At 38.7% G+C, this 19,568-nt stretch overlaps 1 protein-coding gene across 1 annotated transcript; it reads right to left on the reverse strand.

Moving 5' to 3' along the window:
- Window positions 1–292: 292 nt before the first annotated feature.
- chrna1 (cholinergic receptor, nicotinic, alpha 1 (muscle)) lies at window positions 293–19,077 on the reverse strand. The gene is made up of 9 exons (XM_051707430.1): window positions 18,772–19,077; window positions 17,041–17,183; window positions 15,194–15,238; window positions 14,490–14,599; window positions 14,118–14,313; window positions 13,062–13,299; window positions 11,465–11,688; window positions 1,214–1,453; window positions 293–975 (listed from the first exon to the last, which is right to left on the reverse strand). The coding sequence occupies exons 1-9, from the start codon at window positions 18,818–18,820 to the stop codon at window positions 847–849; spliced, it is 1,374 nt and encodes a 457-aa protein (XP_051563390.1). The 5' UTR covers window positions 18,821–19,077; the 3' UTR covers window positions 293–846.
- Between the last annotated feature and the right edge of the window lie 491 nt (window positions 19,078–19,568).

The raw sequence follows: 19,568 nt of genomic DNA on the forward strand, positions 1-19,568 counted from the left end.
TGAATGATTTTATGCATTGCACTGCTGCCACACGATTGGCTGATTAGATAATCTCAAAAATAAGTAGATGTACAGGTGTCCCTAATAAAGTGCTCAGTGAGTGTAGATGTGTGTTTGATTATATTCAGGTCTATTCATTTTGGTTTATCTGAGTATGTATAAAGTAGTCCTTTTAATGTAATTTGTTAAAGAAAAAAATGCCTGCGTGATTAATTATAAAAACTAAAACCATGAAATATTGGGTGAAATACAAACATGGAGGAATAAACAGTCAAGGAATTGTACTGTATTATTTAGGTTTAGTTCTTGTTTAATATGCTGTTTTATAGAATCAAATACAGTTTATTACATTTCTACTCTTTCAACATGTCAAAATCGGCTTGACATATATTTCAAGCCATTCAAGTACATTGGCTACCAAGCATGGAAAACAGACCAAAAACAGTTGTCTTCATAACAGCCAAAATCAAAACACATGGAAAAAATCTAAAATACAAAGTATACTGAATAAAATAATCTACTCCTACATAAAGTAATGCCACACATTGTCATATTTCTGTGCTTATGGTCAGATCCATTCTGTCAAGTTCTGCAGATACATATGCATACAGTATACTGACAATCTTGAAGAAAGAAGTGAGCAGCTGTGATACAGAAATACTGTAAATGGGGGGGGGGCAGTGGTGTGTGTTGATGACAATCACAGTGAATGTGTGAGTCTTATTTTCCAGTTGTTGACTAATCTCTCTGTTCCATTTACATCGGGTCTGAGCAGGCACTTTCGTACAGTTCGGCTGAGGCTGGCATTTCACTGCAGTCCCTGGATTCTTGTAGGCCTCTGGGCTCTCACAGCATGCTGAGCTCGATCAGGCGTCCGGCAAACACCCCGAGTGTGCCAATAATACACACTGCCATGAACACACATAGAAGAATGTGATCCAGTACCATAGCAACAAACTTCCATTCCTCTGCAGCCTAGAGGAACAGAGAGAGAGGGGGGGGGGGAAACAGAGGTAGTCAGATGTAGGGAGACAAGGAAGATAATAAAAGAGAGATACTTCAGAGTGCTTCAAGGCAGAGTTTCAAAGAGGTAGCAAACGTGTCAGAAAAAATAGGAGTTGAGAAAGGTAGAGGGTAGAAACGAAGTGAAAAAAAAGCTTGAGAAATATGTAGGACAAGAAAATATGAGAGGGCCAGAGATAAATGTTCTCACATTGTTGGACTCCTCGTCGCTTTTCATGGTGTCTGCGATGTATTTAACACCCTCGATGGCACTACGTACATCTGGATTTTTGGTTATGGGAGAGTGGTAAGTGACAGAGGCTGGCATGGGTTTCCCAGAAATGTCAGAGATGTCAAAATCGGCAGGAAGGATATGCTTGTCTTGCCGTTCCTGTGATGGTCGCTTCATTGTGGAGAAAAACATCAGGTTTGGAATGGTGTCTATGAAGATCTGTGAGACAGAGGAGAGTCAAAGTCAGTGTGCATCTCTGATTCAACTAGATATCTCAACAGGTTTATCAATGGCTTAGTGCAAGTCAAAAAATATCTAAAATACACTGTCAGCCAAAGGTCTGGACACACTTGACTGAATTTATGTTATGCATTATCTTAAAGGGGTCATGAAATGGAGAATACAATTTTCCTTGATATTTAGATATACAAGAGGTAACTGTATTATAAAAACATACTGTAAATTTCAGAATTCAAAACTTCCTCCCCAGTTTAAAAAGAGTTTATACAGTGCATCCGAAAGTATTCACAGCGCTTCACTTTTTCCACATTTTGTTATGTTACAGCCTTATTCCATAATTGATTAAATTCATTATTTTACTCACAATTCTACAAACAATACCCCATAATGACAACGTGAAAGAGGTTTGTTTGAAATCTTTGCAAATTTATAAAAAAAAAATAAATAAATAAAAAAATCACTTGTACATAAGTATTCACAGCCTTTGCTCAATACTTCGTTGAAGCACCTTTGGCACCAATTACAGCCTCAAGTCTTTTTGAGTATGATGCTACAAGCTTGGCACACCTATTTTTGGGCAGTTTCTCCCATTCTTCTTTGCAGGACCTCTCAAGCTCCATCAGGTTGGATGGGGAGCGTCGGTGCACAGCCATTTTCAGATCTCTCCAGAGATGTACAATTGGGTTCAAGTCTGGGCTCTGGCTAGGCCACTCAAGGTCCAGAGCGCTCTGGAGCAGGTTTTCATCAAGGATGTCTCTGTAAATTGCTGCATTCATCTTTCCCTCGATCCTGACTAGTCTCCCAGTTCCTGCCGCTGAAAAACATCCCCACAGCATGATGCTGCCACCACCATGCTTCACTGTAGGGATGGTATTGGCCAGGTGATGAGCGGTGTCTAGTTTCCTCCAGACATGACGCTTGACATTCAGGCCAAAGAGTTCAATCTTTGATTCATCAGACCAGAGAATTTTGTTTCTCATGGTCTGAGAGTCCTTCAGGTGCCTTTTGGCAAACTCCAGGTGGGCTGTCATGTGCCTTTTACTGAGGAGTGGCTTCCGTCTGGCCACTCTACCATACAGGCCTGATTGGTGGAGTGCTGCAGAGATGGTTGTTCTTCTGGAAGGTTCTCCTCTCTCCACAGAGAAATGCTGGAGCTCTGTCAGAGTGACCATCGGGTTCTTTGTCACCTCCCAGACTAAGGCCCTTCTCCCCCGATCGCTCAGTTTGGCCGGGCGGCCAGCTCTAGGAAGAGTCCTGGTGGTTCCAAACTTCTTCCATTTACGGATGATGGAGGCCACTGTGCTCATTGGGACCTTCAATGCTGCAGAAAATTTTCTGTACCCTTCCCCAGATCTGTGCCTCGATACAATCCTGTCTCGGAGGTCTACAGACAATTCCTTGGACTTCATGGCTTGGTTTGTGCTCTGACATGCACTGTTAACTGTGGGACCTTATATAGACAGGTGTGTGCCTTTCCAAATCATGTCCAGTCAACTGAATTTACCACAGGTTGACTCCAATCAAGTTGTAGAAACATCTCAAGGATGATCAGTGGAAACAGGATGCACCTGAGCTCAATTTTGAGTGTCATGGTAAAGGCTGTGAATGCTTTTTTTTTCTATTAACATTTTTTATTGATTCCTATATTAACACATACAAGCAAGCACAGTTACAAACAGAATCAATACTTAACCCCCTATATTACTACCCCCCCCCCACCCCAATCCTACCCAAAACAACATCCCAGTGGTCCCACATAATTATAGACATACAAAAACAAATATTAAAAAATAAAATAATTAATAAAATATAATTATTCACACACATAAACTCTACATCTCTCTCTCCACTGTCCCTCCCCGAGAGCCCTCCATAAATGCCAAATATTTGCCCCATTTTCCCATAAACAAGTCCAAATTACCCAATCCTCTAGATACCCCATCTTCAAACGCTGCCACCCTCCCTATCTTTGTACACCACTCTAGAAATGATGGTGCTCTGTCGGACTTCCAACCCCTTAAAATGACTTGTCTGCCAATCATAACACTTGTTAAAACCCAATTTTTTATAAATTTGTCCCCCAAATTTATGACAGCTCTGTCACCCAAAATACAAAGTCTGGGGCAAAGCAAAACTTGAGTGCCCAAAACATCAAACAAATAGCTCTGCACCTTCATCCAAAAATCTTGAATCTTAACACCCCCACAAAAGGCATGAGTTGTGTCTCCAACTTCTGATTGACAACGCCAGCAGTTGGGTGTGTCTTTAAGACCAAGCCTATATAATCTAGAGGGGGTCCAGTAAAATCTATGTATAATCTTAAATTGCATAAGGCGAACCCTTGCATCTCTAGATGCAGACTTGACATTTTTTAGAATCCTAGTCCACATTTCTTTCTCCAATACCAAATTCAAATCTTTTTCCCATAATCTCTTGATAGAAGCTAAAGCTCCATCCCCCAGACTCCGAACCAGCAGGGAGTAATACACTGATACCTCATGACCTTTTCCAAAAGCAGTACTCACCTCTCCCAAAGCATCTGCTGCTTTAGGGGGGGGGTGTGCTACTCCCAAAAATAGTACAGAGCATGTGGCGCAGCTGTAAATACCTATAAAACTGAGATCTGGGAATCCCAAAATGATAACCCAGATTCTCAAAAGATCTCAATACTCCACTCTCATACAGGTCGCCGAGTGTAACAACCCCTCTCACAATCCACTCTGACCAACAGAAAGGGGACTTATTGATACATAATTTTGGGTTCAGCCATATGCTTGAGGCAACATTTAAATAAATGTTTAAATTAAATACTCTGGCCACTCTTGTCCAAATCATGTGCAAATGTGAAATAACGGGGTGTGACTTAACTTCTCCAGTTAGTTTAAAAGAAACACTTTGCAATGGTGAAATGGGGCAAGGACTTCCTGTTCAATAGAAAACCAGGGAGGGGCTCTTTCAGGTGGAAGCGACCAATGAGCCAAATGCCTGAGACCGAACGCGTAATAATAAAACAAAATCTTGGGTAAGCCTAACCCACCTTTGTCAATCGGCCTATGTAATTTGTTGGAATGTAGTCTGGGACGTTTACCATTCCAAATGAAGGACTTCACTATGCTATCAAATTGCTTAAAATTAGAGAGGGGGACATCTACAGGGAGAGAGTGTAGCAAGTACTTGAATTTTGGAATACAATTCATTTTAATAACATTAATCTTCCCAATCATCGATAAATGTAATGAAGCCCATCTGTCCACATCGCTCGAAAACCTTTTTATTAAAGGGTCAAAATTAACTCTAACTAAATCAGACAAATTTGCTTGGAATAAAATACCCAAATACTTAATGCCCTGTTTGGGCCACTGAAAGGCGCCCGGCTGGAAAGCCGTTACTGGGCAGTATGCTGTCAGAGCCAAAGCTTCGGATTTAGACCAATTGATTTTGTATCCTGAGAACTTGGAAAAGGAATTAATAATTCTGTGGAGGGCAGGCATAGATCTAGTGGGGTCGGAGACGAATAATAAAATATCATCTGCGTAAAGCAGAAGCTTATGCGCCATACCTCCCGCCTCCACCCCTGGAAAATCATCCTCCTTTCTTATCGCAGCTGCTAATGTTTCCAGGGCAAGACAGAACAATAATGGGGAAAGAGGGCAACCCTGCCGAGTGCCCCTATCCAGAGTAAAATAATCTGAAATTAGTCCATTTGTTTGTACCGCTGCAACAGGGTGTCTATAAAGTAACTTAATCCAACCAATGAATGTACTCCCGAACCCATACATTTCTAAAATCTTAAAAAGACAATCCCATTCTACCATATCAAACACCTTTTCGGCGTCAAGTGAAATGGCAGCAACCGGAGACTGATCATTCACTACTGACCACATGATATTAATGAAACACCTGATGTTATCAGAAGAGCTGCTGCCCGAATAAACCCCACCTGATCTATATGTATAAGAGATGTCATAACCTTACTTAAACGATTAGCCAAAATTTTTGACAAAATTTTTACATCTAGCTGGATCAGAGAAATTGGTCGGTAACTTTTACACACACACAGATCTTTGTCCTTTTTGAGAATCAGACTGATCCGGGCTTGTGTCATGGTTGGAGGAAGCTTTCCGTTTTTTAATGATTCTGTATACACTTCTAACAAAAGTGGAGCCAGTTTTGTAGCATAAGATCTAAAAAATCCAGCAGCAAAACCATCTGGCCCAGGAGCTTTGCCTGTAGGTAAGGCCTTAATTACCTCGTCAAGCTCCTCCAAGGTTATCTCAGAATCAAGACAATTTCTTTGCTCAGTCATCAGTTTAGGAAGTTTTAATGGCTCCACAAAGTTTCTAATATCTTCATCAGTAGACGAAGACGTAGAACTATAAAGATCAATATAGAATTCTTTAAAAGCATTATTAATATCAGTGGCCGAGGTAAATAATTCACCACCAGCAGATTTCACTGAGGGAATAGTAGAAAAAGACTCTCTCTGCTTTATATATCTAGCCAAAAGCTTCCCTGCTTTGTCCCCTGACTCAAAGTATGACTGTCTTGCCCTGAATAACCAAAACTCCACTTTCCGTGACAAAATAGCATTATATCTGTATTTCAATCTAGTCAATTCTCTGAGGCCATCAGACGACATTCTGCACTTCAGCTCTGCCTCTGCACTTTTAATATTCTCTTCCAAATCCACAAGTTCTCGTGCTTTGGATTTTTTGGTGAATGAGGCATACTGTATGATCCGACCCCTAAGAACTGCCTTAAGTGCCTCCCAAGCCATGCCCACAGAAGATACTGAGGACCAGTTGGTCTCCAAATAAACATTGATTTCGGTCTTTAACATTTGTTGGAAATCAGGATTTTGCAAAAGGGATACATTAAAGCGCCAACTATATGATTTCTTTTTCTCCGTATGTGGCAACATCTCCAAACTCACCAGGGCGTGATCCGAGACTAAAATGTTTCCAATTGAGCAATCTGCAACAGATGAAATGAGGGACTTAGATATCAAAAATAAATCTATTCTAGAATAAATCTTATGGACTGATGAAAAAAATGTATAGTCCCTACCAGATGGATTCAAAAGTCGCCAAATATCTGAAAGACCAAGATTTTTACACATCCTGTGAAGCGTCAGTGTTGCTCTAGGGGGCTTACACACTTTTGCTTCACTGTGATCAAGGACTGAGTCCATCAAAAGATTAGTCTCCTCCCAATATTATATCATGAGGGGTGCCAGCGGCTTGCAACATCCCTTCAAGATCTATAAAAAAGCCCTGATCATAGAGTTAGGTGTGTAAATATTAGCCAAAATCAACCTTTGCCCCTGAATTTCAGCTAAAACAATAATGACTCTTCCTAATTTATCTTTAATCTGTTTGAGAAATTTGAATTGTAGATGTTTATTAATCAATATAATGACTCCCCTGCTCTTACTTGAGCCAACACTAAAGAAAACATGTCCACCCCATATCTTCCCAAATTTTTCAGCTTCCTGTGGAGAAAGATGTGTTTCTTGAAGAAACACTATATCATATTTCTTACACTTAAGAAAAGAAATAACCTTCCTTCTTTTTATAGGGTGCCCCAACCCATTCACATTCCATGTGAAGAGAGACAACTTATTCATATTAACATATGACATATTGATATCATAAAAATAAATAAATTGTGTGTCAAAAACTAGATTATACAGACCACATTCCCCATTAATGCAACAATCAAACCCTGAACTTCCCCCCGAACAAAAAAAAACAGAAAAAAGAAAAACGTGCGCATTAACCCCACGCACGACAACGCCAACCGGCATCAATCCCTTAAAACTCAAAGAGTCCATGTACGCCTACGAGAGCCCCCGCGACAACTTTGCCATCGGATTGCTCAAGTCCGGTGCTTCTATACAAATTTTGTAAGGCAAAATTACATAACAGAAAATACTTTGTAAAACAGACCCCAGCCAACAGGCAGAATAACAGAAAAAACATGTAGATTCATTCACAGAACCGTCTCGAAGGTGTGTTCCTCCACAAAATAAACTCCAGCTGATATAAAGCCGTTCAGTTTCCTCAGACAGACAAGCAATTGTTCAGTGAGCCAGTTGTTATGAGTTCAGCGGATGACATAATCATTCCAATGTCCCGTAAAAATACTCAACAAAACATACTCCAGCCAGCAGGAGGAATAAGCACAAAGAACAAACAGATTTATCCACAGCTGTTCCAAAGGAGTGTTATTCAACAGAACAAGCTCCAGCCGCAAGGCGGAGCCAGCACGAAAAACAAAACCGGCATCCCGGTTCCTCGGGATGATCAAGAGCCAAACTAACTCGGAGGCCGCAAAAAAAAAAGAAAAAAAAGAAAAGAAAAATACACCATAACTTACTCAGCCCATCAACTTTATAAAAGACGTCCTTTATGTGAGCATGTAGATATTTTGCGGTCATCCAAAGTGTCCATTCTCGATCTGGCCGGAAACTTCAGTGTAAAAAAGATCTTCCGTCAATGCAAAAGTTACTTGGAGTCATGCCACAAAACAAACTCCAGCCGCTAGGCAGAGCTAGTGCAAAAAGAAACAAAAATGGCACCCAGCTTCCTCAGATAATAGAGTTACTGAACCATGAGTCAGTCCACTAATATAAGAAACATCAAATGGCTTACTCCAATGTATTTATAAAGGAGAGTGCCTGTTTTGGACATGTAAATACTTTGCGACCATTCTTCGTTTCTATTCTCAGTTTGGCCGGAACATCAGAGCAAACGAGATCTTTTTCTGATGTAAGAGTTTCTTACATTCCTTGAACCAATCGTGTTTCTCTCTTGTCGAATTCGCAAAGTCCGGGAACAAGAAAATATTATAGTTCTTCCAAGAAAGCTTCTCTTTGCTCCTCGCCTGGCGCAACACCAGATCTTTATCGGATGATCTCAGAAATTTGGCCAAAATCGATCGGGGCCTGTCTCCCTCAGCAGATCTCTGAGCAGGGACTCTGTGAGCTCGCTCGATTTCCAGCTTGTGGCCTGTTATGTCGAGCAGACTCGGGAAGAGCTTGTCCAGGAATTTCACCATATCTCTGCTCTCTTCGTGCTCAAGAATTCCAACAATTCGTATGTTATTCCTTCGGCTCATATTCATTTTCCGAAATTAATTCCAAATCTGTTTTGGACGCGGGCAGATTAGCGGATAATTCCCTTTCCGATGACTCAAGATAATCGATTCGTTTTTCAACTTCTGTCACTCTTGTAAACAACTCAAAGAATTTTGTTTCCATTGCCGTAATCGATCGACGTATTACAGCGAGATCCTCCAAGTCAGCAACAACCTTCGTCAACATCACCGATATGTTGGACAGTTGACGCTGAATTTCATCTACAGACGTGCCATCCAAATCGAGTCCCCGTCTCGCAGTCCCGTCAGAGGCCTCAGCTTGAACACGTAAGTGTCTTTTAATGTCTCCAGAGTCTGAGGATTTTGACTTCTTTGCCATGTTTACCTCAAAGTGCAAATATGTAACTGGGTGTATCGAATCTCACCAGATTATAACATGAAAATAGTTAAAAAACTAGCAAAGTTCGCAGAGCTCGTGTCTCACACGTCTGCTTCTCGCATGGCGTCCCCGGAAACCCAAGGCTGTGAATACTTTTGTACATGTGATTTTTTTTTTTTTTCGTTTTTTATTTTTAATAAATTTGCAAAGATTTCAAACAAACTTCTTTCACGTTGTCATTATGGGGTATTGTTTGTAGAATTTTGAGGAAAATAATGAATTTAATCCATTTTGGAATAAGGCTGTAACATAACAAAATGTGGAAAAAGTGAAGTGCTGTGAATACTTTCCGGATGCACTGTAGTTGCCACCCTGCTGAAATGTCTCATTTTGAAATCTGTCTGTTTGTGACGTCATGAAACATTGCTCATTTGTATTTACACATCCCACAACATGCGTTGGCCTTGGCCCCGCCCACTGGCGCGCAATTCAAGTCAAGAAAGTAGGCCTTCTGTGTCTAACTATTCCTAACATAACTAAGGGGATCCATCTGGACTACTTTTTATTATTTTTGAATATATTCATGCACTAGACAGACATCTTTAACCGCTTGATACATATCCCATGCCACTTTTAAAAGACGCAGTGTCAAGTTACAACTCTGAAAGGGAGAACCAGTTCTCTCATTCAGCTGCTGCCTGTGTTGCTTTGAGCACAAACATGTCATGGATGCGTTCTTTCACCCACCTGCGCTATTTATAATGTGTACGTCTTGGACGATGGACAATATACGTCTTCGGTGTGTTTTCACCTCAGTGTGCCTTCAGTATGTGTGTGAGTAATTTCACCATTCTTTGGACTATGTATGTGTGTTTTTTTCGGCTCATGTCAGTATGGATTGCTTGTGAACAGACAAAATACGATTCAAGCTTTGCAAAGGAACTGTTATTGAAGGAGGGGGCAGTTAAAAAACACTTCAAAAACATACGTAAACCATTTCATTCATGAATATTTCAAATGTCGTGACTGTTTGATAGTTTATGGTGCCCTGTGTTAACAGTTGTGCTTGAGATGAACAGTTTAATATATTCTGATGCAATGTGTTGGATGTGCGTTATGTATAATCCCTGCAGTTTTGTTTTATAATGTTCTTCCAATTGATTTGAGGGGCTGCATGATGTTAGTCAGTCAGAACCGTGGGCATCTACGTTGAAGGTTTAAGGAAGTGCTTGGCCAAACCCAAGCGTTTCAGACAAAGGACCAAAAAAAGGGTGGAAAATTATTATATATTACTAAATCTTGACTGTTTTGGTGCAAAAAAACTCTCATAACTTTATCAGTGGACGCAGGGAAGATAACAAAATTATAAAAAATAGCATTTCATGTCCCCTTTAAAAACCTTTGGATCTAAAGAAGAATTTATGCTTAAAGGGAATATTCTGGGTTCAATACAAGTTAAGTTAATTTGACAGCATTTGTGGCTGTGTTGATTACCACAAAAAATAATGTGGACATGTCCCTCCTTTTCAAGGTTACAGTGAGGCACTTACAATGGAAGTGAAGAGGACCCATTTTGGAAGGTTTAAAGGCAAAAATGTGAAGCTTTTATAAAAGCACTTACATTAAATATTCTATTAAAACTTGTGTACTATTTGATCTGTAAAGTTGTTTAAATCATTGTTTTAAACGCTCATTTTAGGGTTTATAGGCTTACTTCGTTATGGCAACGAAGCTGTAAAATTGAATAAAAATGTACACCAAAAAGTTTAGTAAGCGATTTTATCACACTAAAATCATGTTAACACACATATTGTTACCTCTTGTGGCTATACTTTTGAAACTATGAGTATTTTAACGTTTTTACAGATTGGTCCTATTTACTTCCATTGTAGGTCCCTCACTGTAACCCAGATTTTTTGCTCTTTTTTTATTTATTTTTTTTTTAAGAAAAAGAGGGAAAAGTCGAAATTATGCCACAAATTTTGTCAATTGAGCATATCTTGTATTGAACCCAGAATATTCCTTTAAACCCTTGAAATCAGTGGTGTAGCTAAATTGTGCCTATGTATGAACTTCTTGGCAAAACTAAAATGTTAATGTTTATATATATATATATACACACACACACACACATTTATATAAATAAAATTAAAAAGCTCAAATATAAGGGGTTTGATTTGTTTATTTTTTTGGGTCACAACATTATTTCTTATTATTACTTACATTTGAGTTATTTCATTGTTTTGGTGATGTTACGATGACTTTTTATACTAAATTGTGAAAATAGTAATAATAAAGACTAAGTAGGTGTATTCAGATTTTTGACAGGTAGTGTTATGTACTGTTGAAAAACATCTGGTAATAAAAAAAAATGTATTCTACCATTTTATCTTGATATTGACTTTAAAATATGTTAAACAGTTCATACAGTAGATTGTGCACCGAACACTAACACTGCTCATTCATTATATCTTTCAAACTAGCCTGTGCATCTTCCCTCTCTCCATACATACCTTGCGGACCCACGCGGGCATGGTGTGTGTGCTGGGGGAGCGGTGGTGTGTGTTGATGACAATCACAGTGATGATGATGGAGGCAATGACAAAGATCATTGTGAAGAGCATGTATTTGCCAATAAGGGGAACAGCGCTGGAGGTGGAGGGGATCAGCTCAACAATCACCAGCAAGAACACAGTCAGAGAGAGCAGGACAGAAATACTGAGGGTCATCTTTTCACCTACACACACACACACACACACACACACACACACACACACACACACACACAGATACAACATAAGACAGAGACAAATTGACGAACAAAATAGTTAAAGATAATTACTTAAAGGAATAGTTTACCCAAAAATGATAATTCTCTCATAATTTACTCACTTTATGCCATCTTAAAGTCGTACGACTTTCTTCTGCGGAACACAAACTAAGATATTTTGATGAAGATATGATATATATCCATACAATGCAAGTTAATACTTTCAAGCTCTAAAAAGGACATAAAGGCAGTATAAAGGTAATCCATACAATTTGAATGGTTTAATCCATATCTTCTGAAGCGATGCGTTCGATTTTGGGTGAGACACAGACCAAAATGTAACTCTTTTTTTCTCAATAAATCTGCAGCTATCAAGATATACAGGGTAAAAATTAGTTACATTTTTGGTCTGTTTCTCACCCAAAACCAATCGTATTTCTTCAGAAGACATAGATTAAACCACTCTAGTTTTATGGATTACCTTTATGCTGCTTTTATGTCATATTTGGGTCTTAAAAGTATTGGACCCCACTGACTTGCATTGTATGGACAAAAACACCTAATATCTCCATCAAAATAGCTTTGTTTGTATTTTGCACAAGAAAGAAACTTATTCGATTTTGAGATGCCATAAAGGTGAGTAAATGAAGAGAGAATTATGATTTTTGGGTGAACTATTCCTTTAAAATCACATTCACATTAGGGTTGGGTGGTCTGATGGTATACCAGGGCAGGACTCCTTTATGTTATTTACACCTGGAGGCGACAAAGAGACATGAAAGAATGCAAAAATCCTAAACAACAAGAGGAGGATGAAGTTGTCATTAAGGGGTGTTGTTAGGCACAACACGAAACTGAGTTTACATTGTTTACAATTGCAAAGCAACATGGCGCATTAATATAGAATTGAAATAATTTGTGTTCAAAAATGACATCCATTTAGAATTTAAAGACAGAACTATTCATTCCTTTTGTTTTCTGATATTTAAAAAAAACTATCAATCATTTGTCATGATTTATCTTTTGGTTTGTGTCCAAGAAGTCCCAAATATAAAGAGAAAATAATAAAAAATAAAGTACCTGTAATTTGAAAAGTGTTTAATTCACTGGATTGTCAAACCATAGGAATCAGTAAACCATTTTAAAAAAAAGAAATTGTCAGTGAATTTGTTGAATTTTGTTCATACATCTCACGCCCTCAAACATGTGCAAAAACACACACACACACACACACACACACACACACACACACACACACACACACACACACACATACATACACACACACACACACACACACACACACTCTCTCTTTTACACAATCACACACAGTGGCTTACCAGAGTCTGTGGGCAAGTAGAACACAAGGCCAGTGAGGAAAGAGAACAGCATGCAAGGAATGATGACGTTGACGATGAAGTAGAGTGGAAGTCGGAGCAGGAGGAAGTGATAGGTGATGTCCAGGTAGGGCGTATCCGGACAGCAAGCGTAATATACCCAATGCTTCCAGTTCCTGTAATCCTTCATCACCCACTCTCCACTCTCCATGAAGTTACTCAGGTCTGGTCTGTCATTGTCCTACACAAACACAAAAAGATTCATTAATAGCCATAATAGCTAGCATTAATTCATAATACTGTAGCTTGTCTCAAACATCCAGATGTTTAAGTATGGCTTTTTCTAGTTAGTGGTGCTTGCTAAGGCAATTATCCCTTTTACTACTGCTCATACCCAGGGTTAGAGATTTGAACAAATATGTTAAACTTGGAGCATTAGGAGGCCATTCACACCGAACACGTTTTTGCATCTGTCTGCACAATTGTTTAATTGTTTTTCTATGTAAACATTCACTAGACGGACATCTTTGACCATTGCGCCACATCTCGTTTCAGCATCTCGCACATGAGCGAGTTTTTAAGACAATGAACTTCAAATAAATAAATTTTTAAAAAAACCTTCTCAAGACATCTGCATTCTGTTCCATTTATTGCACTGTGTCTCGCTTTTTTAAAGGCAAGAATGTGTTCGGTATGAATGGCTCCTAACTTGGTCCTTACCATTTGTACTATGGACATGATTGATAACTCAAATCATGTGGCTTATATAGGAGTGGTATGCTATTGCTTTTATAAGCAATCAGGCTAACAATTTCCATCTAGCAGTGATAAAACTTCCAAAGAACCAAACGTCTTAGACACTTTGGGGTGGGCTCTTTGAAAGCAACCACGAGAACACCATAGAAATCACCTATCAACGCCCTAGCATAGCTTCACATTGGCAACCACCCATAACACCCTAGCATTGTGGTGGCGAGTTTTACACGGGCAAACACCACTCACAAATCAAGTTAAGGCATGTGGTTGGGATTGCTGATATGTGTGTGTGGTTATGGTTACTGGGTTTATGATAACTAAGTTGCCATCATAGGTCCAAGTTCCAAGTTTCATGCTGCAGTTCTGCAGGTCGAAGGGGAAGTGAAGGACCACGATCTCACAGTAGCTCTTGAAGATGGCAGGAGGAGTCCATGTTATCATACCCGTGTACTCCAGCAAGACCTTTGTCTCATGAACGATGGCAAAGTCTCCATCAGCACTGTGCATATACAAACATAAACATACATATAGAAAGAAATCTGACCTGATACATGCAAATCTATATTAAAATACCCACAGACATACACAGTAACAAATTCACATACTATTTAAGCATACAGATATCATATACATACACAAACATACAGAAGGCCAATTGAACACATTGATTCATACTTGTTGTAGAGTACTATATCAGGTTTCCAGATGTCAGTGGAGGGAATTCTGATCTTTCTGATGCCACCATAGTCATCAGGATTCCACTGGAGATTAACATCCTTCCATTGCTGGACATAAAAAGGAGATATACTATATGTGTATAAATGATCCCTGACTGATTTTCTCACAGATTTTGTGAGAATCAGCCAGGTGTAACTGTACAGTCAGCTTGTTATTATTGCAAAATAAATCCCAACTTGGTGTTTGGGACTCAAACATAATGTGGAAGGGTCATGTATCACCAAAAAGGACTTTATTTTGTGACAATAACTGGTTAATTATCCTGCTTATTACATGGCAACTTGGCAAATAAATAAATGGACATAAAATATTGATTTGAGTTTATATTATTTTTTACTATGTGAGAAAGAGTTCACTGAGTGATAGGAGACACATTCAATTAGTGCAGCTATGTAGGAAATTGGTTGCCTGGGACAACAAAAATATTTAGCCACAGAATGTCATGACTGATCAATCAGAATGAAGTATTCCAGAAAATATTAAAGTGATTTAATACTGCTTCAGTCTCAGTTTCACTATTTATTAAGATTATCTGTCCATAACATCCTGATCAATGCCCTGCACTATTACTGCTATGTAAGTTTACTCTGATATCTACTTTGATAGCATCACTCTGGAACAGAATTAGCAGAAAGCCACACCTGCTTTAGACGTACATTACTGGTGACAATCTGATTAACTTCATCCTGTAAATAAAAAAGAAAGAGAAAGTAATAGAGGACATGAATATGGAAAAATGTTAAGATGTCAGAGAGAGATAGGAGTAAAAGAGACACCAAAAATGCTCGTAAACATTTGTGTACATAGCATAACACATATTTAAGCACAGTTTGTGACATTTTTGAAATTCTAGAGGAGACAGGTGAAATTACTGGGGTCTATTTTTCAGGAGTAACATCTAAAAAAACAGGAGACTTAAAGGTAAAATGTGTTTTTTTCCCTCTCATATTCCAGATTAACATGCAGAGACAATTATAAGCAAGACATTCATAGTTTTATTCCCCCCAAAAATGAAACTCTCTGATGCTTTCAAAACATTGCTCTGTTTGTTTGAGCATCCCAACCAACATAGCAATATTGGCTCAAAGCAATAATGACTGCCCCAAACCCATGCTGTAAACTGGGAGTGTTTGAGAAAAGTTAATTAATTGTGCAATTTTGTTTGGTAGTGCAGAAATGACACACTTCGCCTTTAAAGCTACACTATGTAACTTTTGGCCCTCTAGCGGTTAAAAAAATAAAACTGCATGCGTCTTGCGGAAGAACATTGTTTTGGTAATGTCGCAAGTTGTGCTTCGGCTCTGCTCCTCTGCATGGATGAATGTGGTTCGAGGCACCGGTGTACACGTGGATACAGGATATCTTATCAGAGCGAATGGACAAATAAATAACGAAAGAAAAGACGGATATCCGAAAACATGTCATCTGAGCAGGTAATTTCCATATCTTATGCTGTTGTTTTGACTTATTGGAAACACTGATGTTTTGAAATAAATGACGTTACAAAAGTTAGGCGACGTTCGTTAACATTAGGCATGACGATTGCTAGTCTGATAAGGTCAAACTTTGTAAAGTTTTTATAACTGCAGGATATTCTGGTCAAATAGACCATGGTAGTAACTAATTTATAGATTGTCATTGTTACCAACCAGTGGTCAACATCATTTCAAGACTCACATGTCCTTGGCTAGCTAAGGACTAAAGAATTTATTTATATTAAATTTTGCCATTATAAAGAAAAATACACACGTGTGCTAGCAAGTGAAAAGTTCTCCACCGATTTCAGTATAATTATTGAATTATTAAACACACAGACGTGTGTGTGTGTGATTACACAACTATACATAAACCATAACAATAAAATATCGTACCTGTAGAGTAAGAAAAAATCCATCTCTGGGTCACTTTTAAATCCTTTCAGTTGTTGCCACCTCTGAAAAGCCAAGCCGATGTTGATTCGGGTTTATTACGGACTCTGTCGCTTTCCCTTTGTGTTTGTAGACTCTGCTCTGTTCGGGGTTCTTTGTTTTTACAACCGGTGATTCCCCAGAGGTTTGCCGTTTTAAATGATCCATGGTCAATTTGTCTCGTTTGTTGTGACAACAAACTTTCAGCTTCACGCTTGTCCACCACCACACGCGCTACAGTAGCCGGATCTTATTTTCTCTGTGTACGGATATGACATGAACACGCGCGGGCAAATGACGTATGTATGCAATTTCCCGCAAAATCCGTCCCGACAGCTCTAAAATATGAATCATTATTATAGGTTTGTCAAAGTGTATTTGGGTAAAGACATGGTTTGGAAGATTAATTTTTGTTGCACTCAATCATTAATAAAATTTTGTTATTTAAAAAAATACACCAAACAAATGTATTTTGTTTACATGTATGTATATGATAATACCAAGGCAATGTTAACCATAATTAATGCTCAAAAGCATAATTATAGCTTTTGGAAACTGAATTGAAGAGAAAGAGAATTTACCACACTGATAAGCTGAATGAGTTGTAGTCCTACAGTGACGACCACTGGATCTTTAAAATGGCTGACAGGACGGACCACTTTGTTGTATCCAGTAAACAAAGTCTTTACTAATCTCGTCTCATCTTCCGAGCACAGAGCTGGTCCTGCAACACACACACACACACACGCACAAACTTGTTTTTAAATCATTGTGGGGACTCTCCATAGACATCCATGCATTTTATGGATTTTATACCAATCTAACGATAATTTCTATCCCCTAACCCTAACCCTACCCCTAAACCTAACCCTCACAGAAATCTTTTTGCATTTTTACATTTTCAAAAAAACATCGTTTAGTATGTTTAATAAGCCATTACCCACGTGGGGACCGCTGGCTGGGCCCCACAAGGTAGGTGATCTCAGGTTTTACTATCTTTGTGGGTACATTTGGTTTCCACAATGTAGGATAAACACACACACACACACACACACACACACACACATTGGTTAGTTGCTCTATGAGAATGAGACATCACCCCACTCTTCTTACTCACACACAAACACACACATCCATTCCAAATGACACACGGGATTAAAGTTGATGGAGACAAGCAACTGCATGACACCCACACACAGACACACATGGAACTCAAGGACACACATTAACACAAAGACATGCAAACTATGCATCTATGCCAACAAATCTGAGTTCCAGGAATTTGAATGTACTCTTTTTTTTTTTTTTTACTCTTTTTAACCAGGACTAACAGAAATAGTTGCAAATAATTGACTTTTCACGTTAATGGGGTTTCAGTAGGTCACGGAATTGAATATATTACGTTTCTTTTTCATTTCTAAACTATTGTGTGTAGAGAATGATGCAGGAGAAAAGGATTTTGGTCTTTTTACATATTTCTGTTTCTTTTTTTTTTTTTCAGGGTTGGCACAGGCCCTCTTCCTCTCCAACCTTTTTTGAATACACACAAAGCCATTTAAAAAAATTGAAGGAAAAAAAAGCAAGTTATGAGAGAATTTGCAACACTTCCTTCTGGAATGATTTCAATTCATTTCAAGACAATTCTTCCATAAATCTGAATATGCAGTCTGATGCTCATACAGGTGAGTGAGAGAGTGCAATCTCACCAGTACATCTATTTTGGTTAAACACATCAAACGAAGTGCTATTTCCGGTTGAAGGCTGGCCACAACCGGTATCCGATATACCCACTGTATTAATTTATCCTACATAATACAGACTTCAGCCCCAGAGGTTGGTTTTAAAAATAAATGAACCACAAATACCAGAAAGCAAAAACGTAAAGCGAATATTTGTAAGCAAACAGCAAATAAGCCTCACTCATAGTGGTCTCATATTAGCCACAAACCGCACTTGCGCCTGTCAATCAAACAGGACGCATAACGCGCATTCCACATACAGTAGCCTACAGAACTTTAAAAAGCAGCTAAAAATATTAAGATCATTTAAAAACATTCTCGTCAACGTATGAGTCTGGCTGAAAAGTAACTTGTGTCGGTTCGTCATAAAAAGCTTGGATAGAAAAGTAAGATTAGTAGCGTACTGCAGTAGTCATATAGATTATTTCTAAATAGACACCGTGTCCTTCTCCATATTAATCTATTAATCCGAAGCCTACTTTATCAACATATTCCAATTTACAGTCAATTAAAGGGGTTTGTTGTATATTTAATATATAATCTGTATCAATAGAAAACAAATCGTTTACTCACCAAACGAAGAAAGTGAAATTATTTGAAAAAACAATATGAAGTTATTCATTTCCAGGAGTGATAAAGTCCGTGAAGTCCCTGAATAATTAAAAAGTATATACAAAAAAAAAAAAATAATTAAAAAAAAGATATAAGAGCAAGCACAGCTTAAGTGATCCGTGCGTCCTGGCTGTGGCTTGAACTGTGTTGCGGCACGAGCTAGCAGCTGTCAAGTCAGCGCAAGACAAACATTGCAGCACGTGCAAGGATTATAATCAAAGCAGTATCTTAAGGGTACAGTTGCATATACCTGCTGAATGCATTATATATTCATACAATCTCTTGAATTCGATTATCTAAACATGTTGCGTGCCAGCGTGATGTTTTAAAGAAATATCCTCACGAATTATTCCTACTTTACCAAGGAAAAGGTACCCGGATCAGACGAGATGCATTCTAGTGTCGCCCCCTTGTAATTGCAACAACTTATTACATCAGCAGTCCTCAAAGTGTGGGGCGAGCACCGTAGGGGGGGCACGGAAGTCTGACCCATCCTCAAATCTCCCTCACTTTCACACATTCAACAAAAATATTGAAAATACACATAAGAACCAATGTGAGAAATGTATTTTCTCTGCCTTGTTTAAACTTTTGACAGGCCAAAGTTGATGTCAGGTGCGCTCACGTAAACAAGGTCATTCTTGCGTGTACGCCAGTTTCAAATGAGTGACAAGGTGAATTAACACTTAAATTTCGGTCTGTTCCTCACAACCATATGAATTCAAATCTAAGGCACGAGTGTTTTGGACGACTTTAAT

The sequence above is a fragment of the Myxocyprinus asiaticus genome, chromosome 9, assembly GCF_019703515.2.
Source record: "Myxocyprinus asiaticus isolate MX2 ecotype Aquarium Trade chromosome 9, UBuf_Myxa_2, whole genome shotgun sequence".
NCBI lineage: Eukaryota > Metazoa > Chordata > Actinopteri > Cypriniformes > Catostomidae > Myxocyprinus > Myxocyprinus asiaticus.